Below are 27,753 nucleotides of genomic sequence, written 5' to 3' on the forward strand. Positions count from 1 at the left end.
ACCGATTCGGCGAGGAACTGCTGAAGGCCGCCATGCTGCAAACAGGTGAGTGCCTGCCTGCAGGCCGTATGGAGGGCATGGGTAATTTCTTGGGCTTTGCTGTCTCCCTCTTCCTGGTCGGCTCTGGGCTCCGCTGCCAGTCTAGTGGGTGGCACAGAGCCCGGGAGCGCTCTGCGGCCTACAGCAGCAGCCCCTCGGCCGGCCCTTTGTTTAACGTCCTGAGGGGGATGGCGCTAGCGCTGGCCGGGCCGGGCTCCAGGCCCCTTCTCGCGGGCCACGAAGAGCCACTTCTGCCCTGAAGTGGGCGGCTGCAGCTTTCCACCGCCGCGGAGCGAGCGGCTGCCGGCGACTGAGCCGGGGTGCGCTCGTGTCTCCCCAGCCTGGAGCCAGCCGTGACCGGCAGCGCCGGCCGGCTCGGTCCCGCTCCCGGGCCGGGGTCGGGTCCCGCGTTCCGCCCTCGCCCTGCCGGGGCCCGTCCCCTCCCGCCCGGGCCCGGGGACAGCCTGGCGCCGGCGGGGGGGGGGGGGGGGCAGTACCGCCCCGGCGCTGCCCGCCTCGCGGGCGCCGTGACGTGCGGCGCGAAGAGGGGCGGGGCTCCGGCGCCGCCGGCCGAGGGTGCGCGCAGACTTCCGCCTCGGTAGGCCCGGCTGCGCGGGAGCCAGGGGCGCGCGGCCCTGCGCAGCTACTTCCGCCTCGGTAGTCATGGCGGCGGGGCGGGCGCCTCACGTGACGGCGCCCGGCCCGGCGCGGTCTCGCACGCAGCTCTCGCGGTGCCTGCCCCCCCCCGCCCGCGTCCCCCTCTCGCCCTGGCCGCTCGCGCAGCTGCTCGGCTCTCGCTATATAAAGGGGCGAAGCGGGCAGAGCGGGCGGCTGGCGGCGGCGGCTGCAGCCCCAGGGCCGGCGAACGAGGCCGGGCCAGGCCGCGGGGCTGCCCGTGAGCCGGGGCGGGACGCGCGGGCTCTGGGGGGGCGCGCAGCCGGGCAGGTTTATTGTTTTAGGGGCGACTCCCCCCCCACCCCCCGCGTTTGGGGGCGTCCCGGGGGGCTCGGGACATGGCGAGCTCGACTAACACAAACCCCGTGGTAAGGACCGGGTCGGGGGGGGGCGAGCGGGGCCCTGGGGGGGCAGCGCGGGCGGAGGGGCCCGGCGGGGCCGGCCGCCCCCCCCCCCCCCCCTCCCCCGCACTCCCTTCCCTCCCGCCGCCCGCCTCGAGCGGTCCCGGCCCCCTTTCCCCCCCCCCCCCCCCCCGGCGGGAAGGGGCGGCGGGGGGCGCGGGGCAGCCTCGCCTCCCCCCCCCCCCCCCCCCCCCCCCCCCCCCCCCCCCCCAGCGCCAGCGGCGGGGAGCCAACTTGTGGCGCCCGGCGCCGGCCGCCTCGGCGGCGGGGAGCGAGCGGAGGCGGGAGCGCGGGGCGGCGGGGGGCGCGGGGCGGCGGCCCGGGGGCGGCGGGGCGGCCCGGCGGGCGGGGAAGGCCGGGGCCGCGCCGCCGGCTGGGGGTCCGGCGGGGAGGGCAGGGAAGGGCAGGGCGGGCGGGGGGCGCCGCCGCCGGGAGCCGCCCGGGGAAGGGGCGAGAGTCGGGGCGAGCGGCGGGGATAGCGCGGGCGCTGCCTCCCGCCCGCCGCCGTCCCGGGGCGAGGGGAAGCGGCGCCCGAGCCAGGTTTCGGTTTTGTGGTGTCGGTGGCAGCGGAGCCCGGACGGGCTTCGCTGGAGCCATTTTATGTTGCTTTAGAAGGAGACGATGGTTGAAAAGCACTTCTCCCAGCCCGGCCGGGTCGGCTAAGCCGGGCGAAAGCCCTCAACTTCCCTCCGGCGAGCGAGGCAGTATTTATTTGAAAAAGAGAGCAAAAAAACCCCCAACACCCCAACCCTCTCCCCCCTCCCCGTTCCCTTCTCGTGCTTTCTGCACCTTGGCGGGTGGCTCGCTGCTGCACTTGTACTCACAGAGGTTTGCAACAAGCAGTCACACCAACCTGCGCAGGCACCGAGCCCCCCCGGCCGCCGCTCTCCTCTCGTTCCTCTCCGCTCCCCCTTGCGCGCCCCCCGGCCGCGACCCCCGCCCCGAAGCGCTGGAGGAGACAAACCCGGCGTCCCGGCGGCGGGCTCGGCCCCCTTGTTTGTGGCTCTCAGATCCATCATGGCTTCCCCCTGCCTTTCTGCTTCCCTGCTCCTTGTGTTCCTCCTCCCTGTGGCTGCCCTGTTTATATAGAGCTATTGCCGCTCTCTAATATAGACTCAGCTAGGATGGGAAGGTGCTTTCCAGCCCCACGTCACCGCCTCTCCATTTAAACACCACATCAGCCTTTAAATAGGGAGCGAGCCGCGGAGCGCGGGCTGGGAGGTGCATGCGTCCGCGGCGGAGGCTGGGAGACGGGCGGCTTGTCCCTCGGATCCCGGCTGGGCTCTCGCCGGGTTTCCCGTCCCCCCGCGCCGCCCGTCCCCGTCGGCCGGCGGAGCGGTGGTGCTTGCCGCTGGCTCCGGCGGGGGGGCCGGGGGCTGTCTCCTGGCCGGTGCAAATGGACTTGCCCTTGCTTTTACGCACTGCACAAAGACAGTTTTCATCCTCTCCCGCGTCTGAAGCCGTTTACCTTTTTCTTCCCCTTTTTTTTTTTTTTTTTTTTTTTTTTTTGTCCCTAGCATACAGCTAGCACACGTTCCTGTGCTCCCGTAAGCTCTTCAAAGTAGTTTTTTTTCTGCCGGGTGGGGAAAGTAGAGTGTAAACGGTTCCCAGCCAGTACATCGAGGAGAGATGTGGTACTTATTTTATGGTGCTTTGCCAAGGTTTGACTACAGCTGTTGCCCTAAAAGTAATGCTAATATTAAAGCTTTGTCTATGGGCCGTGGGCTGCAGATACTACCTGATGATTTCTGTGCGTTTCGGGTGACTGAAGTGTACAAATATTTTATTACAGTCCAGGCAGAGCAAAGGTTTTAGAATTTTCACTAATACCTGGTTTCATTACAGTATTTGGTATACTGCAAAGCAGTACACAAAAGAAAATGCAAAGCATCCTAGTTTTCCTTTCCAAATATGAAATTTTACAGACATGCCTGTGGGTTAGGGTCATGTAGTTGCAAAGTAGCATCGTTGCTTTGCTACTTTGTCAGGTTTTGTATCAGAAAATTTTAGAAAAGTAGTCAGCCATTACACCTGGAGCTGTTACTCAGTAGGATGCATACTGAATGTGTGTGATCTCAATCTGTTAGTAGTACTCCTGTTTATAAACTTCTGGCTTTATTTTTTGATTGCAGGAAAGGATCTATTTCTTTATAGTAAATTAGAGGGTTTGCTTCTCTTTTTTGACCAAGTTAGTACTGAATAGCAAAATAGACGTATATATGTATTGAATAATCTTCAGAGTACTTGTGAATATCTTTGAACAATTTACTAAGACTTGCTTACTCTTGGCTGTGTTTCTGCACTGGCATAACTTCTGTAGGGTTCTCTTGGAAGGTTTCTGTGACTGAACATTGCGTTTGGAATAGCAAAAGCCAAGCTTAAAATGAGCCTGCTTCAAATAGGTATGCTTTAGGCTATTTTTCAATTAAGCAGTAAAACCTTGCGATAGTGCATGGTCAACTTTGACAAAGTCAGGTCTCATTCAATAGCAAGGATTGCGACGCTTACCCTAGGGTTACCAAAGACGAACAGGAACATTTTGAAATATGGCAACCAGGTGATAACTTTAGGAAGCTCGACTTTGAGCCTAATGTGTCAATAATATCATGTCAGCATCCGGTCAAATCTGAATTGCTAAAATCTGTTCTTCCTAATAAAGGACAAATATAAGACATTAACAGTTATAGGCAGTATAAGATTTTGTAGGTGACAAAGGTAATTTATTTGTAAAAGTCCATGACAACGTAAAAAAAAAAAAAGCTCAACTTTTAATGCTTACAATGTAGGTTATACGTGTTACTTTTTGTGCACACCTTTGATGTAATTGTGACTAAAACTAGTTACCTTTATGGTGCACTCTTCTCGCTGTCATACAGCTAGTTTCCAGCTGTAACTGCACAGAGAGGAGAAAGATAAGTGACATTTCAGGGATAACTGCAGAAGCAACCAGGAACAAACTGCTGTCAAATGCACAAAGCGTGCCGTGGTATATCTCTCCATAATGTGTCGGTTATTGGAAACCCAAACTGCTGAAATCCCAAGTGTTGTGGTAATAATTACAAAGAGATGCAGTTTTTGTACCCTTGAAACTGAAGGAATGTAGGAACTGTAAGCCCCCAAAGGCATGTGGCATTTCTTAAAATAGCTTGCTCCTCTGATTTGGAGTGTCTGTGCCTGTGTAGCAGTCTCACCACACTCAGAGTTTTCTTTACAAGATGCACAGAGAAAGTGAAGTACAATCATTTCCTTATGTTCCCAGAGGGGGAAGTACTAGATTTCAAATCTTTTCTATATGTTTGTGGTTGTATCTAATAAATCAGGAATTTTAATTGTTGTCTTTAATCTATAGTAAGTGTTTGGAATAGTGTTTATTGAAGAGTGATTTGAGTATTTTGCTCTTAAGAGCTTGGAGTTTACAGCAGTGTACTCTTTATGAGGGAGGCACTTTAATATAAACCAGATGAAAGCATGATTATTTTAATAGCAATCTTTAAAGTTTCCATTATGTTCTCATTGCTTTCTCTGACTGAATGTGGAAATTTATTGGAAAGCTTAACTCACCTGCTATCCCATCTTTAGACTTGTTCAGTAATTGTATTCTCATGTTTATTTTTTTAGTAAACAGTGTATGAAAATAATTTTGTCATTCAACTCCAGAGTCCTAGGTGGTTTGTATAAACAGCTTGAGCATCTTATAAATAATGCTTAAAGCTGACACTTAGTGTATATCTAAAACAATACAGTGTGCTTCCTTTTAAAGACCAGGGCTTAAGGCTGTTTTGTCATTTTACTGGATTTGCCTCTGTTGAGGTAGGAAAAGAGCGGTCTGTGTTATTCTTCAAAATTCCACTATGGATGGTTCTTGAAGGCATTGCTGCTGTCACTGTGGAAGGCGTTGCATCCACCTGAGCTGGATGTTCAGTAGGAGTGTACACAAGAGAAAGTTTTCAACTGGACAGGATTTTTCTGAGTATTATGTAAACATGTATAGGTAAAATCAGGCAGATGTTGTTTCATCATAAGCATGCGGATACTTCCTTCTAATCATATAGCCATGAGTGTATCATACATTGTGATACTGCGTGATCAGAACAGCGTCCAAAATTCTGACCCATCTTAGATCCAGTGCACTGTGTGGCTCATGCAGAGAGATACATGCACGTACAAACTGCTTGTGTGTTCGTTAACCTGCATGGTACTAGGCTCACTGCACCCCTGTGGTGCTTCTGTCTGTTGGGGGGCTTAGCTGCTTGGTTGGGCTGTTGGAAGTTGTGCAGAAGGACGCTGTGTCAACACTGGAGTGAACATCTATGCTCTTAACCTGCCTTTCTGCTCTCTTGCTAAACTAATGCTGGATACTAGAAACCAGTATCCTGCTGTTTGAAATTTTTTTTTCCCTCACTACACAGGGGAAAAAGGAAACATTCCTAAGCGGACTGTTGGGCTGTAGGGTCAGTTTGTTGGATGTGAATGGTGACATTTTTTCCTAAGGCTTTATAGACTGAGGAAGCTTTGTGAATAAACCTTACAAAAATGCCTGACTGTGGAGATAGGAGGAGGAAACTGCTAGTGGAAATTATTAGGGCCTGTTTCTGTAAAATGTGTTTTATTAGAAAAAAGTGGACCTAATAGATGATTTAAGGAGAGGAGGATTTAAGGCAAAAAAGTAATCTCCATGCTGCAGGAATTTTGATTGTAATTTCAGACATACAGGTAGCTCTTTTGACTTAAGTACAGTAACTTGCATGCCAGAGGTTAAGCATGTTTATTTGCAGAATGTGCTTTTGGCATTAAGAAACAGATGCTTTTAAAACAGTAAGGAACAATAAACAGAATAGGTTAAGTAGCATTTCTGTGCTAGTTGAATTGTATAAGCTTTATGCAATTTGTTTCATTATAGAAATAATAGGACTTAATGTTATTAAGTAGAATGTCTTTTTGCATCTGCTGTGAATTAAATCTAAGTGGAAAATAGTCCTGTTAATGATGCTTGGTATTTTTAAGTTCCTCACTATGCAGATTTAAAATACTAGTGCTCAAGAGTAGTCTGGCTTTGACAGTCTGTTTCAAATGTCTCTATAAGCACAATTAATGCTGTACTTGAAGCCTGGATATGTGAGCATGCAGTATTGTTTTGAAAGAAAAAAATCTGCAAGTAGTCTGGTATGTTTTGTGTCTTTTGAAGAAGTTAAGTTTTTGACACAGGTGCTGTAAACGTGGTTTTCAAGGATGGCAAACTTACCCTGTTGCTTGAGACCAGAAATTTTTTTTGGAGAGAAGTAACAAAAGGATGAATTCTAATATTTCAGCTACTTGATTTGCAGCAGCATGTTATAAAGCTGAAAAGTGGCAAACCGATGAAATGCAAAATGAAGACAAAAATAGGGTGCTGATAGTGTGCCATTTGCCAAAATATTGATGTGTGGTCAATAACACAGAGTGGTTTGTTGGGTTTTGTTGGGTTTTTTTTTTGCTTTTTTTTTTTCTTTTCCCCTGGACTAATAAATCATGTGCTGCCATTCCCCCTCCATTATTCCATAACATAGGCATAACAATTCCGTAACATGTGTGCCATATAATCTTTAGCATATCTGAAACAAATTCAATACTTCTGGGATGCATTAAGCAACTGCGAATGCGTAAAATAAATGTTTCAAGTGTGTGCATTAAATCTGTGTAGTTCCAGCACTGTGTGTGCTTGGTGCAAGTTTTCTTTTCTGTGTGTGTATTGGAGGCACAGCACTCCTGGGGTGCCAAACCCACTGCACAAGCACAGAATTATTATCTGTGTCATTTGGGATTTATTGCTTAAGGAAGTCATGGAACATGGGGTGGAGGAAGGTGTCAGCTTACAGAAAGCTGTAGCCCGTTTCAGATCAGTTTAAAAATGGTCTACCATCAGCCCAAGGAACAGCCTTGGTCAGTGAAGTACATATTATTCACAGGCTGGAGATTGATCAACCCTAATTTAGAGCTCGTGGTGCTACCTTGCAGTTAGATATTTAAAACCCAACCAAAGTAACGTTGAGGTTCACATGTATGTAGAGAGGTCCAAGCTGTACTGTTTAAAAGGTACAGCATGTGCATAGTACAATTATCCTATGGTCCTATGAATTAAATTTTGTGCTTTAATTGATAAGGTTAAGTATTTATATTCTCTTTCTAAAATTGTACCTGCATTTTAAAATTCATAAAATGGTTGAGGTTGGAAGGGACCTCTGGAGGTTATCTTGCAACCCACCTTCACAAGCAGGGTCACCTAGAGCCGGTTGCCCAGGATCATGTCCGGATGGCTTTGGAGTATCTCCAGGGATGGAGACCCCACAACTTCTTTTGGCAACCTAAAGTGAATTGACAATTCACTTCATTGTTGACAGTTTAGGCATGAAATCAGTGTAATAGAGTAAGAAAGTATTTGTAGTATTTCCACCTGAAAAATTTCTAATGTAAAAACATAAGTACTGATTGAAAACAGAAGTCTGTCTAGCCTAATAACCTGTCTTCGATAGTTTCTGTAAACAGATGTGTAAGGAAGAACAGGACATTCACATGAATGCTTCCAGTTTTTTGAGCCTTCAACATTTTTTTCAGCTCGAGATCATTCTGAGCCATATTTGGTTCCTGTTGAACTAGCAAGTGCTAACAAGTTTCTCTTCTCTGTATTTATCTAATATCCTTTTGAACTTTTAATGTTCTTTGACATGAATATTTTGCACATGTGCAAATGTTTTTGCATATTCAGTATGTACATTGGCAAGCAGGAAACAAATTTAGGGAATGGAAAACAATCTTCTTTTCTCTGTTTTGAATTACACTCCTTGTGGCTTGAAAACTCTTGTGCCGTGGATATGTCACAAAAGATAGTGAGCAGTCCTTTCCCTTTTCACCTTATTTGAGCTGTTCTTGCTGATTTATACCTCCTTGGATATTTTAGTCACTGGGAAACATGCAGTGTATTCTGTAATGCAGTTTTCAGAGTTTTTTTTGTTGGGGGAAATCTTATTTTAACATTAAGTGATAAATTTCTTTTGAAACAACACCGACTAGTTACCTTTTCTTTTTTTTAAAGCCTAAATTGTACAGGTCTGTAATTGAAGATGTCATCAATGATGTCAGAGAGGTTTTTCTGGATGAAGGAGTGGATGAACAAGTTCTTATGGAACTCAAAACAGTAAGTTGCGACTTAAAAGGTTTTTTTTGGTAGACCAATACAGCAATTGGTTTTTGTATCTGCTTGCTGTTGTGCACAGTAAAAATACTAATTTTTAGTTAGCCAAGCATTGTATTAATCTGCATATTGGTAGCCCCGTATCATTTGAATTACACTGCTGTATGGAGAGATCTGCTTACCTTGTTTACTTTCCCTAATCTGGCATGTCAAACTTGACATAAACAGCAGGCATCTGAATTCACAGTGTTATTTTGGTCCCTGAAACATTTTATCTTTAAAAAAGAAAGGGGAGAATATATTTATTTTAGAGGCAGGCAATTCTTAAGGTTTCTCTGCAGGAAAAATAAAACGCCTGCTCTGCTTGATGTTTTTGTCTTCCTGAAAAAGAGGAGTTGCGTTGTTAGATGCGTTGTCAGATTTTTGCACGCATGGTTTGTGGTTTGCAGAAGTCTTGGTTTGGGGGAGTGGTACATAATGAATTGCACTGTGTCCATCACACTTTGCTGAAGCTCTCAGATGCAGAATTTTTTTACATGCGGTAAGTTTAAACTGTTACCGAGAGTCCAAAAGAAAAGCAAGATGTTGACCTGAGCTCTAATGGGTCTCCTATAGCTTTCTTCAAATTCTTCTTGAGTAAAAGAAGCACTTTAAAAGGGAAAAGACGGGGGGGGGGGGGGGGGAAAAAAAAAAAAAAGTAAAAGGAAACTGGGAAAGTAGGTGCCTGCTTAGCTCTTGTGTAAGGAATTCTTCAGAAAGCGGGACGTCCCGAACTCTCGGTATTTTTGAAGTATTAAAAAATGGATGGAGTGGGAAAGAAATTTTGAGTTTGGCTAGACAGAAACAGGTGAAGACTTTTTTCCATGAAACCATGACCTGGTTTGGTGGAAATGGGCTGAGTGCTATAAGAAAAGCACCTTGGTGTTTGTGTCACAGATATGTTCCGCCTACGATGTCAGAAAAGATTGAATGAGGAAAGACACAAGAAGGAAAACAAAGTATTGAAGGTGAAGGCTTTGGGAGCCTTAAGCAGGATTTGAAATTGGGAGTTCTGGCTACCTGTAGTCTTTTTGACTCTGTGTATTATGGAATACTTGCGTTGCTGTCTCTTTGCAAGAGCTGCTTTTTTTTGCATCTATGGCTTTTCTTTGGAGATGTCAGCTGACATCAAGAACTGAGGGGCTGAAGAAGCTGAATTTGATATTGTGGTAGAAACTGTGTAAATGCTTGTACAGAGGCATTATCTTGGGTATACTGGTAGTATCTGTTGAAGTGTGTTATGAGGCAATAGTCTTTAAGCAACTTTTATTGAGCAGTTCTAAGAAGAAATGACTGTAATAAAGAATTATTTTTGTGATTAAAGAGGTAAGAAAGAAAGGGTAGAGAAGTGAAAACTTGAAGGCTAATTTAAAGTTACCAGTTTATCTCTATTTATGCTTCTATTAGGGTTGTTACAAATCTTCCACACTTGTAAGAATGTTAAAGCTTAAGCTTGGACTGACAATTCTTAAAGGATATTTAATTCCTCTTCTTAAAACATTACCTCTGTGGAGTTATCTCTTCAGTCTGTATTTGCCCAAGGGCTTTTTGGGCTAAGTAGACTGCAGAAGATAAACAGTGAAAACAAATTTGATTTTTTGAGTACTGTCTTTATATTGTTAGAAATCCTGCTGAGTAAAAATCATACACAGAGATTTCTCTTTCCTTTTCCAAACTAGCTGTGGGAAAACAAGCTGATGCAGTCCAAGGCTGTAGATGGCTTCCATTCAGAAGAGCAGCAACTTTTGTTGCAGGTGCAACAGCAGCAACAGCAGCAACAGCAGCAACAGCAGCATCATCATCACCACCATCACACACAACCTCAGCCACAGCAGACTGTGCAGCAGCAGTCTCAGCCACAACAGGTCCTTATTCCAGCGTCTCAGCAAGGTCAGACTTACTCTCTAATCTCTCTGGCAGAAGACTCTCAAACTAGATGAACTCCTTTACATATTCTAAATCTAGGGCAGGATGTTTACCTGATGGATAACTTTGTGTCTTTATGTTAAACTTTGTTTCTACTTGCCTCTATTTAATGGGTCAAGAGAGCTGTCTTGGCAAAAAGTATCTTTGTATTTGTGTCAGTCATAGTATTCAGAAGATTTTGGAAAAGCTGAATTCTTCTCTTCACGTTTTCAGATTCTGTCCAAAATCCATTAGCAGCTTTGTAATTTCAAGTCAATATACATATGCAGTTGACAATTTAGTCATGAGGTAGTAATGTCATTAGGAGCAAATTAATTTTAAAAAATGTTATTGTTTAGCATAAGTGGATGCTAGGATGTGAAAAATAGTGGTTTAACAGTCCGAGTATATGTAGGAGATGATTTTTCATGTTAGAACAAGCTTCAAGTGAAAAGCATAATGGCTGAGTATTTTTGTGGTCTTAAAAGATTGCATGCTCTGTAGGTGTGGATGTTCAAGGTATATTTTAGCTAGCCATAACAGTATTGTTTCTTGTAATTATTGTCTTATGTATTCTGCATCAATAATTTAAGAGAAACATTTTCACCACTTACAATTTTGTTTGGAAAGTAAGATAAATACTAATGGATTTTACTGCATATATGCTGTGTAAACAAATCTGCCACCTGTGAAATGCTTGAGTTTTCAGCGTGCTATTAAAATTGTGGCAAAACATATTTATCTGTGGCAGTCAGTTGCAGACTTCAGTCTTTTTATTGGATTTCATGGATCAGAACCTATGTTGTTATAGGTGTGATAGTTATGAGTTGATTCCATTCCCCGCCCACCCCCCAAAACCCAACCGCCATATATTCAAAACAGAAGAGAACTAGTGTGACAAGAACCTGTTGGTGGTGCTTTTTTGTGGGGTTTTGGTTGGTTTGTTTGTTTGTTGTTGGGGTTTGTTTGAGGTTTTTTTCTTCTTCTTATAGTACTTTGCATTTTGGCTGGACATAAATCAGTTTTGACTGTTTGGATAAATTAATTTTGAGATTAAGACCCCTAAATACATGTGGTTTCAAATGATCTGGGTGTCTCTGCTTAAGTTACAGTCAGCAGAGTCTGGAAAGTCTAGTCACCAAGACCTCTAGTGGCTCCTTAGCTGAATAGCTGTGACTCTACTGACCAGATTTCCCTCCACTAATATGGAGGTCCATGTCTTCCTGTTTCTGTCTTAGGGTAGAATAAGCTTCTGCCTATAGTTGTACACTTAAAACTGATTCATTGTTGCCCAATATTATGGCTTATGACCAAATGACAGTGTGGAGGCTAAAAGAAATTAGGGTATCAAAGCATGTTAATGAGAGACATGCAGTTTTATGAATTACTTACTTTCCTGTTCCATGGAGGAGATGGTGTAATAGTTCCTTGAACAACCTGTTGCAGTCCCAGAGTGATCAGGATGATTGGCATGGTGATTCCTGCTGTCCTGTGTGTGGTCCTGGCACAGGGTCACAAGATTTCCTTTGGCTCTTTTGCCCTCCCTGGGTTCCCTTAAAGTTGGAGAGATGGCCTCAGATCTTGGTGCAAGGTTGTGGGGCTTCCCTCCCCAGAATCTTTTCAAGAAACTGTGTTACCCCCAGTATTCTTAAGTGTCCTTGGTTGTAGGATTGGATGGACAATACCTTGTTGATGATTAGTTTGTTAAAATTGCCCTGTCATTTTCCAATTTACTGGCACTGGCACTAGTACTGGCAACCTGCTTGTTTCGTAGACTTGGTTACTTTTGCACTCCTAGGTGAACAGCAGGTTGATTGCATAGTTTAGCTATCTATTTCCTTTAGCACACTAAAACTATTTTGTTGTTTGGGACAGGTGGTTGTTCATATTTTATCTGCTTCTGCTACATTAGAAAGACAGTGAAAGAAAGATCATAAGCTTACGCTAACAGCTATGCTAACTAGACCTAACTCAAACTAACTGCTGCATCCTGTTAACACGCTTTTCATCTTGCAACAATCCTTGCTTAAGTCTGTTGTAAGATTTAAGTTTATCAACATTTCACTAATACCTTCAGTTTCAAAGATGTATTTTAAATCTTGCTGTACCTAGGGTCAGAATAGGTAACTGAAGCCCTTGAAATAAGATCTGTAAAGACAAAATAGCCATATTGCCTCTCAGAGCTGCTGTGGTATGTTGTCTTGAGAGTAAAACTTACTAAGATCAGAGACTGCTCAGTAGCTGGTTTTGTTATGAAGCTCAGCTGATTTTTGGGTGATGTTCTTTCTAAGTTACTCTGGCTTGGGTGTTATTTTGGGCAGACTGCGTCATTTTCATGAAATGCTATTTTTTTTCTTTCTAGCACCTCAGCAGCAGGTTATTGTGCCAGATTCCAAGCTGATACCGCACATGAATGCGTCGGGCATGGTAAGAAAAGCATAAGTTTATACATGCATACACTGTCATTATGTAAGTTGTTTTGATTAAATAGTAAACACAAATCTGGTATTATTCATCAGATGCTTAAAAGTAATTTCGGACACACTGGTAAAGCTGTCTACCGTGTTTCTGAGTTTTGCTGCTGCACTGACAATCTAGAAATAGTAATCCAGCACTTCAGTTTTGATAACAAATCCAGGACGTACCTTTATTGTCTGCTGTAGATGTGTTTAAACAAAACTTTTTTTTAATCAGAAATTGGAGTACTGTTGTTATGAATCTGCACCATGATGTACTCGTCATATACCAATACAACGCTATTAACTGATGCAAGCATACTGTATTTGTTAGATGCAGGAAGAAACATTAACTACTCTGAAACTTAAGCTTATATCAAAAGAGAGATTATTTAGCAATTCACATCAATCTTTTCTGGTCACGTTAATTTGATTCACTAATTTTGTAATAGCTTATAAAAGTGAGTCTGGTCAGTTACCCTTTTCTTGTGGTTTTTATCTCTAGAGGTTAATTTTGGTTATCTTATCTTGCTTTAAAAGCCCTGGCTTAATTAAAAAAAAAATTACTTGCAAAGTGATGAAACAACAGCTAATAAAAGTTAAATATGTGTATTAGGACGAGAATTTGTTACATTCTTACTGCTTTTGTGGTAAAGGCACATGAAACAGTTTCATGATTCCTCAAAGCTGCAGCAACTTGCTTAACCTTCACTTCTGCATTATCTGCTGACCTTACTATAGAAAAGAACCTGAACTTCGTTATTCAAATAGCCTGATTTACCCAGAGGCCGAGAGCACATTAACACCTACCTTTTTCTTTCATGTTTTACAACCATTTCGATGTGATTTGTAACTTCCGAGTCCAACAGTTAAGCACTTTTTTCTGTCTCATTCAGTTAGATCTTGGTGATGGGTATTGCAAAAATGAGTATGCCATGCTTTTAAAACTGCTGCTGTCAAAATGTAAATGAATTGTATACTGCAGAAGACTACTGTTCAGTAAATAGATACAGAATCAATCCGGAATTATTGTCTGTGTTTATTGGAAACATTTAAGTTGGTATTAAAGAACAGATCTGACAGACCTTGAATATCTTGAAGGGCAGAGAGTAATGAGAGTTTATTCATCTGCCTTTGGGACGTGAGGATGCAGACAAGGACTTTTCAGTTTTGCATGGTGATCTCTAATTTTGGCAGTTGTAACTACTATATTGACCAGCCAATATGGGTTGATCATACGTCTTATAAACAGGAAGCATGCGCTCTACCCAGTAATAAAGTTTAAATCCTTTCAGTAGTAGAGAGAAATTGGCCATGGTTCCTTTATGGTAGGGAAAGGGAGGCTTTTCTGTAGGCAGCTGAAGTTAGACCCTTGAAATGGAGAGGTCTCTGGAGAAGTCCATCTCCCTCTGCAAGTTAAGGACTTAATGCGGATTTTTGCATTTGGAGCTCCTGTAATTGTGTTGGAATTCAGTTTCCTTGTAAGTTCAAATCGTTATCCATTGGGAGTCTTCAGCTTTCTCTTCTAACCAGCTGTCTTGAGAGAAAAAAATTAGTCATTCTGTGAACAGTCAGTACACTGTATGTGTATGTTCACTCAAAAGAGCTGTGTTATGCAGGACTTGAAATGCAAATAATTTTCAGAATGAGGAAAAGTGCAAACCTGATTACTACTCCTCGTGAAAACAAGACAGGCAAACATGATCATTGCTTCAGTACCTTATGTTTCTTCAGATTTGTAGGCCCATATCTTCAGCTGCTTTGAAAAAGTTTAAGTAAGGTTGCTATGTGAGCAATGCAGTGTTGTACTCTATTAGTAGATTAGCAGAGAAGGCAGAGGAGAAAAAAACTGCTGAGCTTGCAGATGAACCAAGAAACCACGTGGAGCTGGGTTAAGGTGTGATTCTTAGTGATTGCTGCTTCAGTCTCATTCCTATTAAGGAAGAAAAAAAATATTTTTTATATGTAGTATAATGTGCAGTTGATTAATGCCTGCATTTCAACAGCTGCAGAAACCTGTGTGCAAACATTGTAAACAGCAATAAAAAGGTACGTATTTTCAGGCAGTATGTTGTGAGATGTAACACTGGCAGTAATGTCTGTGATTAAAAAGCTTTTCTTGTATTTCAGAGTGCTGCAGCCACTGCAGCTACGTTGGCTCTCCCTGCTGGCGTTACTCCTGTTCAGCAGATACTTACAAATTCAGGTGACTGTCTTAACATTGAGATCAAACAATGGTTTTGAGGGTGCTTGGGAGGGAGAAATTTTGGGTTTTACTCTCTGCTATACATTGTTAAAAAGCAGAACGTGGGCATCTACCCTTACAAGGTAGTGCAGTCTCTTCACTGGACTCCTGGATTCTTTTCCTTACTGGCTTGCTAGTCTTAAGAACCTTGTGGTTCTTACCTAACAGCGGTGTGGGTTAGATTCTGTGCAAGTTTTCCCCACTTTTTAGAGAAGTGTACGAAGCAAGAAGATGGGCATTGCTGTCTCTGCCCTTTGCGTATTTCTGAGCTTTGTGATGCATGATCTGAGCACAGATACTAGACTGGTTATAAAAGAGCAGGATCACTTCATTTGCGACTTCAGATGAGGAATGTCTTAAGGTTTCTCATACCTGCTAAGCACACACGGTGGAATTTCTGATTTTGCTGGCAATGCTAATTTAATTTAGATTTGTCATTTTTAAACACTGTCATGCTGTACGTTTAGAACATAATTGTTACTTTTATGAACAACATATCTTATGCTTCATGTACTTTTGTATTACGCTGATTTTATAAGCTTGATTCTAGATCCATTTTGCGTGGAGAGTAAAGGAAGATCTGAGAAAGCTCATTCTCTAGAATCAGTTGCTGCTTTTGCCAGAGAATCCTCTAGTCTGCTCAGAATCACCTGGGACTTAACCTCCCTGCTTTAAACATTGGAATGTTTAATGGATATATGGTTGAAATAAAATTTAAATGAGTAGCTGTTCTAGAAATTAAAATCTTTCCAATTTTTAAAGAAGCACACCTATGTTTGTTATAGCATAGAATAAACTGTGGCTCACATTTGTTATGGTCATAATTTTTTTTTCTTCAGTTACAAATATTTATAATATGTTTTCTTAAAGAAGGGGCTAGGGTAGCCCCTTCAGATATACTTAGTTATTTCAGTAAATAGGTCTTTGCATTTTGCTGTGGAGGGAGAACAGGAAATAAAATCAGTTTTTGAGGGAATTGTATGAAGTTCAGGATTATCTAATTTAATTTCTTCTCTTTCTGATCAGAAATGTGAGAAACTAATGTTGGACTATATCTTAGTTCTTGCTTTTCAGAGCTGGAGGCCATCTCCAAAGGCGTGTGAGTCTTAGACGTATTTTGTGAAGTGAGGAAAAGTATAGGATAATAAAAGAAAATCAAGTACAGGCATTGCGGGAATAGAAAGGAGAGGTGGATAATAAGTGTAAGGATAGATTTTTCAAAAAGGCAATTGCACAATAATATTGCAAAGGAGTTATGTGTAGAGGAATCTCTTGTAATGTAATGGAGGGAAAAGAGTCTGAGCAAAGGATATCATCTGACAGAACCCTGGAAATACCACAGTGTTAGCAGTGGATAGAGTTTTTGTGGTGTGAAACCTGTATTCCCGTTTTGGTATATGTCCATTTGTGTTTCTATCTGTAAAATCTGTCCTTTGAAACATGAGGTATGTTCATAAGAGGGAGCTAATACTTAAAATACTGTGCTGTGTTAAAGGATTTACTTTGGCTTGCATGTGTAAATTTATTTTTGGATTGCATACCTCATGATCATATTTAGATGGTAAACAACCCTATTAGCTCTTTGCTTCTGACACAGCTGCTAAAGCATAGTATCTTTTCACTGGTGAAATTGAAACATAAATGCTCTACTTTAATTGTCATTGGTGTTCTTCCAGAAAGCAAGCTTTTAAACTAAGATAATTTTAAAAGTGAATTCCTACATTTGATTAATTTGATACTTACTTTATTACAGGCCAGATCCTCCAAGTGGTTAGAACTGCAAATGGAGCTCAGTATATCATTCAACCACAGCAGCCAGTTGTTCTACAGCAGCAGGTCATACCACAAATGCAGCCTGGTGGAGTACAAGCACCTGTTATACAGCAGGTAAGGAGAATATTTTTAATAGGTACACCTGAAAGAGAAAAAATTATAGTAATTACTAAAGAGGCTTGCATTTTTGTGTGCAAATTGAAATAGAACACAAAGTCAGAAATGGTATATTTAAAAAAAAAAAAAAAGAGAATTGTGTTAAGAAGCGTGTTTTTTAAAAATGAACAATTTTGAAATGTTGTTTTCACTGCCACCTTTATTCTAGCCAAATTCTGACTGGCTGCAGTTTAAAATTTCTTTTGTGTGTCCCCTGATGACAATTATATTATGTATGTAATCCTAGTCTATGTCCTTTTAAAAATGTGTTTATTGGTTAAAATAATTGTGTGTCACATAACATAGAAGAAAATACCTAAAGCAAACGCGCACACACACGCCCTTGGTTATTTTCGTAGTGAACACAGTATTTTTGTTCATCTACGAGGTCAGCTGTGTGTCCAGATTGTAAGTATTGAATTTAGCATTGTGTCAGAGTTCTGTGGTTTAAGCATCAATAACAATTTGTAAAGAGTTTAAAGTTAAATGTTTTATACAGAAGGTTTAAAAAGAATCTTTTACTTGAGTTTAAACATCCTCTGCTGTGTTTGAAACTCAGGTGTGGCGGTAGTGCTAGTGTTTTAGAATGGAAAGACAGTAGGTTTTCTTAGATTTAGCAATGCAAAATGCAGGAAATGGAACACTGAGTAGTGAAAGAAGGTATGTTATTGAAGATTAAATTATATATCTGGTATAGGTTGAATATTTGTAACTCTTGTTTCTCTAATTAATGCAAGTCAAATTGATATGCTTTAATTGTTTTTTGTAAGTGATGTGGTTACGTTAGTCTGTTACCTTAGCAGCCACAGTACTTACAATGATATTCCATCAGGTTTTGGCTCCTATCCCTGGAGGGATTTCCCAGCAGACAGGAGTGATTATTCAGCCCCAGCAGATCCTGTTTACAGGAAATAAAACACAAGTCATACCTACAACAGTGGCTGCCCCTACACCAGCTCAAGCACAGATTCCTGCAGCTGGTCAGCAGCAACCACAACAACAACAGGCACAACCACAAGCACCACTTGTTCTCCAAGTTGATGGAGCAGGGGACACATCGTCGGAAGAAGAAGAAGATGAAGAAGAAGATTATGATGATGATGAAGAGGAAGACAAAGAAAAAGATGGGGGTGAAGATGGCCAAGTCGAAGAGGTAAAGTTAACATTATTTCAAAAGGCTGGAGCATGCTTGTGCTTAATTTCAAATTTTTTTGCAATATTTGAAAGAAAACTATATGCTTCAAATAATACTATATTCCAATAATTTTAAGAATATAACTTTTATCCATGTACTTCAAGTTCTTTATTTCCCATGTTGAAGTTGTGGAAACTGTGTATATTAGCAAACCACCTTGAAATGCAGCTGGGGAAGGTGGGAGACTTGGCAAAAACTGTTAGTTGTCATGAATGCCCTTTTAAAAACTTTGGTAATATTTCTGATGTTATGGAGAGGTCAGCCATGAAATTATGAAACCCTCATAAGCAAACAGAAATAGTCAGCTCCACTTGGGACTGAGTGCATAAAAAACCAAGGTGTTACGAAGATTGACAAAAAGGAGACCATATATTTAGTTCACTGAGGGGACCAATAAATGTGGTCTGACCTGTACATTACTGACTATTCCATCGCTTTCTATTACACTACAACAAGCCTGAGAACTCAAATTTGATTATAAGCACCTTCTAGAAATACATCCGACCTTGATGTAATGAAATCAGGAGATAGGAGCAAGAGTGAATATTCATTGTAACTTGTTGCATTCTTAACAATATGTGCTTAATTTAGACTTTGAATTTGCTTGGTTTCAGCCTTGAGCCAGTGGTTCTTACTAAGTTTTGATGCGTTGTACCAAAAAGCCCCACAAGAATAAGAAATTTAAAAAAAAGGGGTCAGGGGGATACTAATAAGCTAAAAGTTCTGTTATTTCAGTCTCTGACAGGAAACCTGGTACTCCCTAAATCTATAGCTAAAACTATACCAGCATTTTGAACTGTCAGATCACTTCCACAGTTCTCTGCAATTATTTTAAGAATCCATTTAAAATGCCAATAGGAGGAGTAGCATTTCATAGTCTGTATCACCCATGCAGTATATGCAGGTAAAACTTCTACATTTTGTCAAGGAGTTAAGTCAGGTTTTCTGTAGTACATCTACAGTGGTGTCTAACAGTATTTTTCTGTTACAACTCACAGGTTGGGTTCACATCACTTTTCCATTATATTGATCAGTATTCATGTCCATTTGAATGTTTTAATAGTTGCCTTACTAAGTATAGGTCATCATGCTTATATATTAAGTGTTCTTTAATAGTGCCTTAATGCTAATGTTCTTGTGGAAATTTTTTTATATACCAAGACTTTATTACCAGCATGCCAGAGATCCCCTGTTATTCTTGCTACCTTTGTTCATCAGCAGTTACTTAATGAGTGGACCAGTTACTTTGGAAGGAATTAAGACCTCTAGTACACCTTTTTCTTCTCTCACTAGCATCTCGCCTGTTTAGCTTACATATTTGGGAGTAGGTGGGAAATGAGAATTATACAGAAGACTTCAGAAAAGTTGTTTTGCCTTTATTTAAAGGTTGCTTTAGCTTTTGAAATGTTTGTTATTTACATGAGATGAAAAAAACCCCAAACGAAATTTCTGCTGGAACAGAGTGCTAGCAGAAAGAGGAAAAAATGAAAGTAATTTTTAAGGGACATGAACATACATTCTAGAGGGTCTGGAAAAGTTATTTTGTGTATGTGTGTATGCAAGATCATCTGAAGGTATCTTTTCCCCTCCTGTAAAAACTTTCTGCGTGTGTTGAGGTCTGTTTCTGTTTGTGGTACATCAAATGTGAATAAGTCATGGAGTTTCTATTTTTAATGGCACATAAGGAGTGACGTGACTAACGTCACCTTTCCATTGCTTGAATGCTTTAGAAAAATGAAAATCTGCATAATAATTTTTTTGTAAAGACAAATTGCAAGCACCAGAATGTTTACAGTAAAGGAGCAAGAATGGTTGTGGTGACAAAAGGCTGCAGTGCCCAGAATCTGGCCTGGACACTGAAGTTCCAGAATAAAATTGGTAAGGATCTCTTCTCAGGATGGAGGGCAGGAAGGAAGAGTGTATATACATCAGCCTTCTACTGGAAAGCCTAATACTGCCCACCTCAAATGCATTTTAGGTCCTGTTTTTCATAGACAAGACTGCAGCCTTGTGTGAATAATCAAAGTAACAGCTCTGATCTTACTAAACAGCATAAGTTTTTGCATGTGTTTCTTTCAGGAGCCTCTTAACAGTGAAGATGATGTGAGTGATGAGGAAGGACAAGAACTGTTCGATACGGAAAATGTTGTTGTATGCCAGTATGATAAGGTAATCTCTACAGAACAGAATCCAAGAATTCTACTTTCTCTGTTCTTCTTCCTATCAAGTTACAATTTTTAAGTAATAACTTTGTGACTGTTAAGTACAGGTAGATCTGTAAAGATTGTAATGTGAACAGTAATATAAGAATTAGCTATTTGTTTTTAAAACAGGTTTGTGTGACATGTTTGTACTACGCTTGGTAACGAGTAAAGCTTAGAAAAACTTGGCTGCATTTTCTTTTTCTTCATCATGTCTTTTTGTGACCTTTAACAAAAGGTCAGTCCTCTGGGCTCAGAAGTGAACTAGTGTAAGTAACTTTGTACATTTGCTGCGGCTGTGAATGGAGGAAGTAGTCATGATTTAGACTTGTGGAAACCTGTTCCTTGATTACTAAAAATACCTGTTCGTGGTGATAGAATAGTTATCAGAGGAGAAGGTTCTTTCTGTGCTATGCATTCTTCACTGAAATGGTGATCTGGAATGCTTTTGCTTATTTTGCTTTAAATTCTGCTGAACTGTCTTGCCGACTCTATAATGACTAATTTCTTCTTGCATATTTGCCCTAGAATATGCAGGGATTCATCCATGTCTGGAATTGTTTTAAATGTGTCTAGAGGATAGCAGACAAATTTTTACTGAGATAGTATGTAGAAAGATTATTCAATGCAGATTTTCTTTCTTTTCCTATGCCAGAAGAATTGGACTGTGATGAATAAGGATCCTTTTTATAGCAGACAAAAAATCTGTAAGCTCGTTGAATAAAAACTCCTACATTGCAAGGAATGGCTTGGTTAGAAAATCTTCCAGACTCTGCTTACACTTGTCATCAGATTCAACAAAGAATTTAAGATAGAGGAAAGTGGTATCAGTATCTACATCCCAGCCATCTGTCCCCTCCAGACTGTAATCCAAAACTGTTAGTTTCAAGGCATTTTGTGAGGATAGTGAAGGACCTTAGAATAGCAGTCAGAAAAGCTTGTTGGGAGTTGCTAAAGCTGAGCAACAGGAACAGGAACTACTCTGAAATCCTCACTCTCTTAAAAGTTAAGAATATGAACTCCGTAGGGAACAGTGTCCATCATTAACCTCTACTGCCACGTGCTCTGAAAGGACTTAATCACTTATCAAGCAATTGTTGTTCAGTTTGTCTCTATAAAATACACAGGATCAACTCAGTTGTTCTGACTAGAGTTCCCTCTTGCACAATGTCCTACAACAGCTGATGGTGGGTGCCTCTGGAACAATGAGACAAGGGCAAACAGGTAGCCATGCTCATGTAAAACATTTTACCATCCTTCTGTGAACTGTCTCTTGAGGGAGACATAGTGGCTTTGTATTGAGTGGCCGGTAGATGATTTTTTTCCTTAATTTGTCAGAAATTAATTTGATTATTTTTTGAATCCTTGTAAACTTTGTCTTATGACAAGAAGTTTCATAAATGAATTCTGTGATGTGTGGAGAATTACCTAGTTTTTTAACTAATTAGTTTCATATGATACCCTAGTTCTTTATTTAGAAGAGTGTTTCCTCTGCTTTCTTGGTGCCTTTTATGATATTGCAGACCATCATAAGCCTCCTCAGTCATCTCTTTGAAATCAGAGCTGCACTTTGCTTGGTTGTTATTTGTGCAGCTGTCAAAACATTTGATTATTCTTACTTTCATTCTCCAGATCTGTTTTATTCTTCTGTCTCTTATTTGATACAAGGTTGAGGGAGGATCAGAGCTATTCATAACACAGGTGAACCTTCAATTCATTAAGTGGTATAGCAATGCTCTGCATGTGTGCTTTTGACCCCACTGAACACAGAGCTGATGTTCTCAAGGAAAAGTCTTAGAACATTGGGATCTAATTCCTGACTTGTAATTGTCAACTCAAACCCATCATTTTTTCTTTCCATGTAAGTTGGAATTGTTTTTTCCATTGTTACTACCTTCATATACATTGAATGCCACCACTGTTTTATTACACAGTGAGTTAGGGCGGTAACAAAATTCTGCAGCTCTTCAGTAACTGTTCTTTTGTATCATCAGTGACGTTATGTCATTTTCCAGATGATTAGTGAATTCTTAAACCATGCAGACTCCAGCCAGCACAAATCTCTTCTGGAATGATCTCATTTCACTGTAAAAACAGTGTTCTTACCCTTGTTTTCCCATCTTTATTCAGTTATTTATTCATCCGAGGACCTTCCTTCTTACCTCATGGCAGCTCAAGTGCTTCTGATGAGGGTTTTTAATTGAATGCCATTTGCAAGGGCAAGTAGAGTATATAAAGCAGACCTTTCCTTGTTCATTTATTTTCTGTTGCCACCGGCTTTTTAGCTTAAAGTGAGCACAGACCAAACAATAGTACTAATAATTGATTGAGTGCTATGGTTATATCTGTTCTGGTGGTACTTTACTGTTTGTTTCTACAGCACTAGTAGTAGTAGATGGTGAGACATTGTGTCCTTGATGGAAATTGAAAAATTGCAATGGGGTTTCTTTGTTTTTTTGCCTTTTGTAAGATTTTCTTAACTTCTTTTAGATCACCTAATTATATTTTTATGTTTTGTTTGCAAAATTTATGATAATCTTTTCTCTTTTGGACAGCATTTCAGCTTTCTGAAAGATCTTGGCTTTCTTTAAATATCTTCTTGTCCTGCTGCTTAATTGTACTGGTGGTCTTTTGCTCTTTCTCATGCTCTTTTTTGATAGGTGGCAGGAATTTATCTGCTCTGTGCTTACAGTATGTGGGGGCTTTTGGGGGGTGGTTTGGTTTTTTTTTTTTTTTTAATTTTTTTTTTCCAAAATTTACTCTTCTACCTTTAGACTGAATTTTGTTCAGTTTCCTTTAGTTTTAAATTAAACATAAGAACATAAATTTAGTTACACACTCTTCTAGTGGATTTATTGACTTATTACCCCTGGGAAAATGTTTGCCTTGCGTAGTTGCTGTTAGCTCTGGTGATATTTTCCAACTTAAGCCCTGCACACTGTCTTGAACAAAGAAAAGAGTTGTGTGGTTTGTAGGTTCCAGATTTAGCTTCATCATAAAGTAGGTCTTGACTGTATTGTATCTAAACAGCCTCAGTACTGCACATTGATGTTTACTCAGTAGGCATAAGATAATTAAGTCTTCCAATACTACAACTATTTCTTGTCCTTGTATCTTCTCTGATCTCTTTCATCGTGTGGTCAGCCTGCTTCCTGTAGTCAGGTAGTATTCGTTTGGGAATAGGCATGAAGAAAGAAGAGTTCTGTATGGAATATTTTTGTAAAGAGAATATGAATAAAACTGTTGTTTTGTCTTATCCTATGTCAAGAGGAATATCCATTATAACCTGAAGATCCATTATGTCATAGGCTCCTGTAATTTGGACTACCTGGGGAGCAAGAATGGCATCTTTTTAATTTTTTCACTATGAGGGTGGTGAGACACTGGGGTGGGTTGCCCAGAGAAATTGTGGAAGCCCGATCCCTGGAAGTGTTCAAGGCCAAGTTGGATGGGACTTTGAGCAACCTCATCTAGTGGAAGGTGTCCCTGCCCATGGCAGGGGGGTTAGAACTAGATGATCTTCAAGGTCTTTTCCAACCCAAACCATTCTATGATTTTTTTTCTTTTTTTTTCTTCTGTCCTAGTATTTGTTGGGTTGTTGCAAATAACTGGACTGATCTCCCAGATTAATCTTACAAATTTCTTTTAAACAAAGCCTTAAAAGGGGCAATATTTTAACTGGGAAGACTATAGGTTAAAGTTGAAGCTTCATGCCATCATCCCCAATACTGGAGATGTTACTTGTCTCACTTGGCACTTCACAATGAGAATTGGGATGTAAATTGTATACAATGATTTACCATTGAGGAGAAATTATAGAATATAAGACTAGTACATATATTCTATATCATCTTGTGCATTTTGTACCATAGAGATTTTCAGACTGAAAACTTTGTAAATAATCCACTTGCCTTTTAACCAAAACTTAACTTTTGGAAACCCATAGTCAAACTTTAATATTAGAAGTAGAAAGTTGAATAGGCCTGCTATCTATCTATACATAACATAATCAAACTAGTTTTCATGCAGAATAGGTGCAAATAATAAAACTTGGTGTTTGACTATTTCAGGGCTGGTTTAAAATGTTAGTTAGTCTTTCTGTTACAGTGGTTGAAATGGGGATTTCTGGCTTTCAAGTGGAATTTTGCGGCTGTCATAATCAAAGAAGATTTAATCAAATTAAAGCAGCACAGGTGGATATACCTCTCTTCTTCCTTTCCAACCACCTCTAAAAATGTGCTATAAGCTTTGGATTTTAGAATGCCTCTGTGCTTGTGTGGTTTTGTGACAATTGCTGTCCCTGGTTTAAAAAATGAAAACAGAAAATACTGATATATGCATAATTAGGGTTTTTTTCATAGCTAAATGCAGAATTGATTTTCAAGATATTTGTAGAAATTTAGTAATGTATGTCTAATAGTTATTTTCATTTTTTCTTGCCCTTGTAATTTACTTAGGCATTATTACCTATTTCTGATGTAAAGTAATAGTTCAACTTTTTTCCCTGTTTTTAGATTCATAGAAGTAAAAACAAATGGAAATTTCATCTCAAAGATGGCATCATGAATCTTAACGGAAGAGATTATGTATTTTCCAAAGCCATTGGGGATGCAGAATGGTGAAGTTTTAAAAGACAAAACAAAAAAAACTCCCTGTAAAAGGAAAAAAAATCAAAAGCAGGAAAGGTTGAGACTTGGACATATACTCCAATCAAAACGTGTATCTGCACATCGGAAATAAACAAACAGAAGTATTGGAACAAAGGTAAAATGTGGCAACAAAGACACTACTTCAGATGAGCAAGCCATGGACTGTAGCAGCTATAGCATTGTCTGGGAGCTGGTTTTGTGTGTTAGGAATACCTTAATTATCAGTTCTACATACAGGTACCTACAGCTGGTATTTAGCATGTAAGGCTTTGTTCCCCTTCCCACCCCACCCCCTTCCCTTGATTTAAGATTTTAAATACTTCTTCCACTGACTGAAGGAACTCTTCCCTTTGATAGATTATTAATCTGAAAATGCTTATTGTGTGTACAAATCTTTGCTTTGAACACTTCCTTTTGGTAGTGAGGATGGTCAGAATGTTACTTAAAATGTGTGCAAGCTTTGTACAGAAGGGTAAGAATTAAGGTGTTAAATTTTAAATAACTTGTATAAGGAAAATATTTTTAATTCTGATATGCTCATTAATTATTATATCTAATTGTTGTTTTCAGTTCAGTTCCCCATAAACAGGTGGTTGTTCCTAGCAGTTACAAAATGGTAAAATGATCATCATTTATATTTCAAAATTATTTTAATTTCATATAAGTGATACCTTTTATTTAGGGCTGCATTTTTAAAATGCTAAGCACCTGTAGCTCCCTGCAACGAAAGTCAGATTGCTTAATTTGTTAATTATATTCTTGCTGTTTGGTGGTGGTTCAGCATCACTGAGTTGAAATGAATAATATAGTTTCCACTGATTTTTTTTTTTTAACTTTTTTTTTAAAAAGGGCTTTGGAGACCTTTTGAATCAAATGTGTAGGTAATGGCATAATAGATGCATTCCTTCACCTGCTTACTACACATGTAGTCCAGACATCCACAAATAATTCAGCAGACCACAAGAATGACTGAATTTTTAATATAGAAAATCACATAAAAATTCTAACATTCTGGCTGCAACTCTGTTAATCAAAGATCTGCTTTACTAAAAAGTATAGCCATAAGTTACCTGCAGCAGTTAACCTCTCTAAAGTTTCCAGGTGGCATGTAATTTCATGGAGAGCTGCACAGCTTTGAGAACACAAATTTTGTTAGAGTATCTTTAGACTGTCTTGGTAACAGAAAATCAAGCAGTTGGATGCACTAAACCTTGTGTAGTCACTTTTTCACTTGCCTTTTCCAGAGGTGTGGTTTTTGTGGTGGCATTTTTTTATTGTGGGGTTTTTTTTTGTTTGTTGTTTGTTTGTTGATGGGTTTTGGGTTTTTTTGTTGTTGTTCTTGTTGGTTTTGGTGTGTTTGTTTTTTGGTGTTTTTTTTTTTTTTTTTTTTTTTGTGAAAAGCAACAAGGTTGCTTCCCCCTCCTTCCCTTCCTCTCCCAAGAAGTGAACACCTTTTCTTCATGCATAGATTATTCTTGCAAACTGTGCTTTTGGAAATGCAGTTACTTTTGAGCGAGGAGAGGGAATGGGCATTATACTTCAGAAACTGTTGCGGAAGGAATGTTCATGTGGCTTACCATTTCAAAAAAATTTTGTTTCATTGGGTGCTTAGAAAGATGACAAAAAAAGGACACAGCAAAGATAATTTTAACTAAATTGGGAGGACTTTCAGAAGCAGACATTTGAACCATGATTTCTGACCTTTTTATGGTTGAGAATGAAACTTCTAAAATGTTATTTAACAAAGTCACAAGTGTATTTTAGCAGTATATAATGACTGCACTAATTTTCATTCTCCCTGATTTACTTGCCTCTGAGTGCACTCATAATCTCAGTAGTATGCAGAAAACTCAAAACACATTGTAAAGAGGGTTTTTTTGGCTGTGATTTTGTACACCTGTGCTCTCATTGATACAGACTAAAACTGCCTGTAGGCTACATCTAGAGCCATATGGTTGTTAGTAAGCCATCTACATACATAACTTTATGAAAAGTTAATTGATGTTTCTTCTAATTCATTCTTAAGTAATGGAATTGTCACTTAGAGTGCACTTTTGGCTTGGGGCTTCAAGGTATCTCAACCTCATTGGTGTCTGCTTTCTTCTGAACAAAGCAGATATTTTTATTTTTTTACCACTGTTGACACTTCTATGTACAACTGCAATGAAATCAATAATGTACCAACTAATTCCTTCCCTCACCTTTTCCATATCTGTTACCAACAAGTCTTAAGTATTAGACTTCAGAAAAATTCCCGTTAACGCTGCACAACCAAACCAATAAAAGGAAAAAAAATCCCTTTAGCTATAGATTCCTGTTTATACTACTGGAACCCAGATTCCTTGTACAACGCTTTGTTTTCATACATCTTAGTGATTTTTTTCACCCACATATGTATACTAGAAGCTGCATAGCCTTTTTATTTATTTTTAAGGGATAGCAGAACTTTAAGCTTAGCCTGTTCTGAAGGATGTTAGAAGCTTTCTGAACTTGCACAGTCTCTTGCAAGCTAATTGTATGGTATGTTTTTCAAATAAGAAGTTTTGTCTTCAAATACCAATACCTGTGAAGTTTTCGGAAAGCCAGTCAAACATGAACATACCAAACTGTGCTCTTATTGCTACATCAAGTGTTCCTTTTTTTTAAATCAAAAAGCATGTTTTAATTTCATTTTATTGTAGCAGCTTGCTGTAAGAATGTAGTTTGCTTAATTTTATTATTGTACTTGAATTTTTAATCATGGTTTTAACAATGTAACTGAACAGACCATTTCATTAGGTTCCAAAGAAACCATTCCTTTCAGAGCGCAAGGGATTCCCATGTTCATAGTTCATAAATAATTCTGCCCCCC

General features: G+C 40.3%; 1 protein-coding gene across 3 annotated transcripts; it reads left to right on the forward strand.

Moving 5' to 3' along the window:
• The first annotated feature begins 617 nt into the window (after positions 1-617).
• Positions 618-27,753, forward strand: GTF2A1 (general transcription factor IIA subunit 1). Of its 3 annotated transcripts, XR_007509206.1 has the most exons (10): positions 618-1,082; positions 8,185-8,286; positions 10,002-10,212; positions 12,590-12,654; positions 14,814-14,889; positions 16,682-16,815; positions 17,690-18,010; positions 20,132-20,221; positions 23,562-23,733; positions 24,361-24,691. XR_007509206.1 is itself a non-coding variant. In XM_049825951.1 (9 exons), exons 1-9 carry the CDS (start codon positions 1,053-1,055, stop codon positions 23,607-23,609), a joined length of 1,077 nt encoding a protein of 358 aa, XP_049681908.1. In that variant the 5' UTR covers positions 618-1,052; the 3' UTR covers positions 23,610-23,879. The 3 variants fall into 3 exon arrangements, 2 of the variants coding, with proteins under 2 accessions (XP_049681908.1, XP_049681907.1); XM_049825951.1 differs by lacking the exon at positions 24,361-24,691 and having other exon boundaries at positions 23,562-23,879; XM_049825950.1 differs by lacking the exons at positions 23,562-23,733; positions 24,361-24,691 and adding an exon at positions 24,768-27,753 and having other exon boundaries at positions 621-1,082.

The sequence above is a fragment of the Accipiter gentilis genome, chromosome 22, assembly GCF_929443795.1.
Source record: "Accipiter gentilis chromosome 22, bAccGen1.1, whole genome shotgun sequence".
In the NCBI taxonomy this organism is placed as follows: Eukaryota; Metazoa; Chordata; class Aves; order Accipitriformes; family Accipitridae; genus Astur; species Astur gentilis.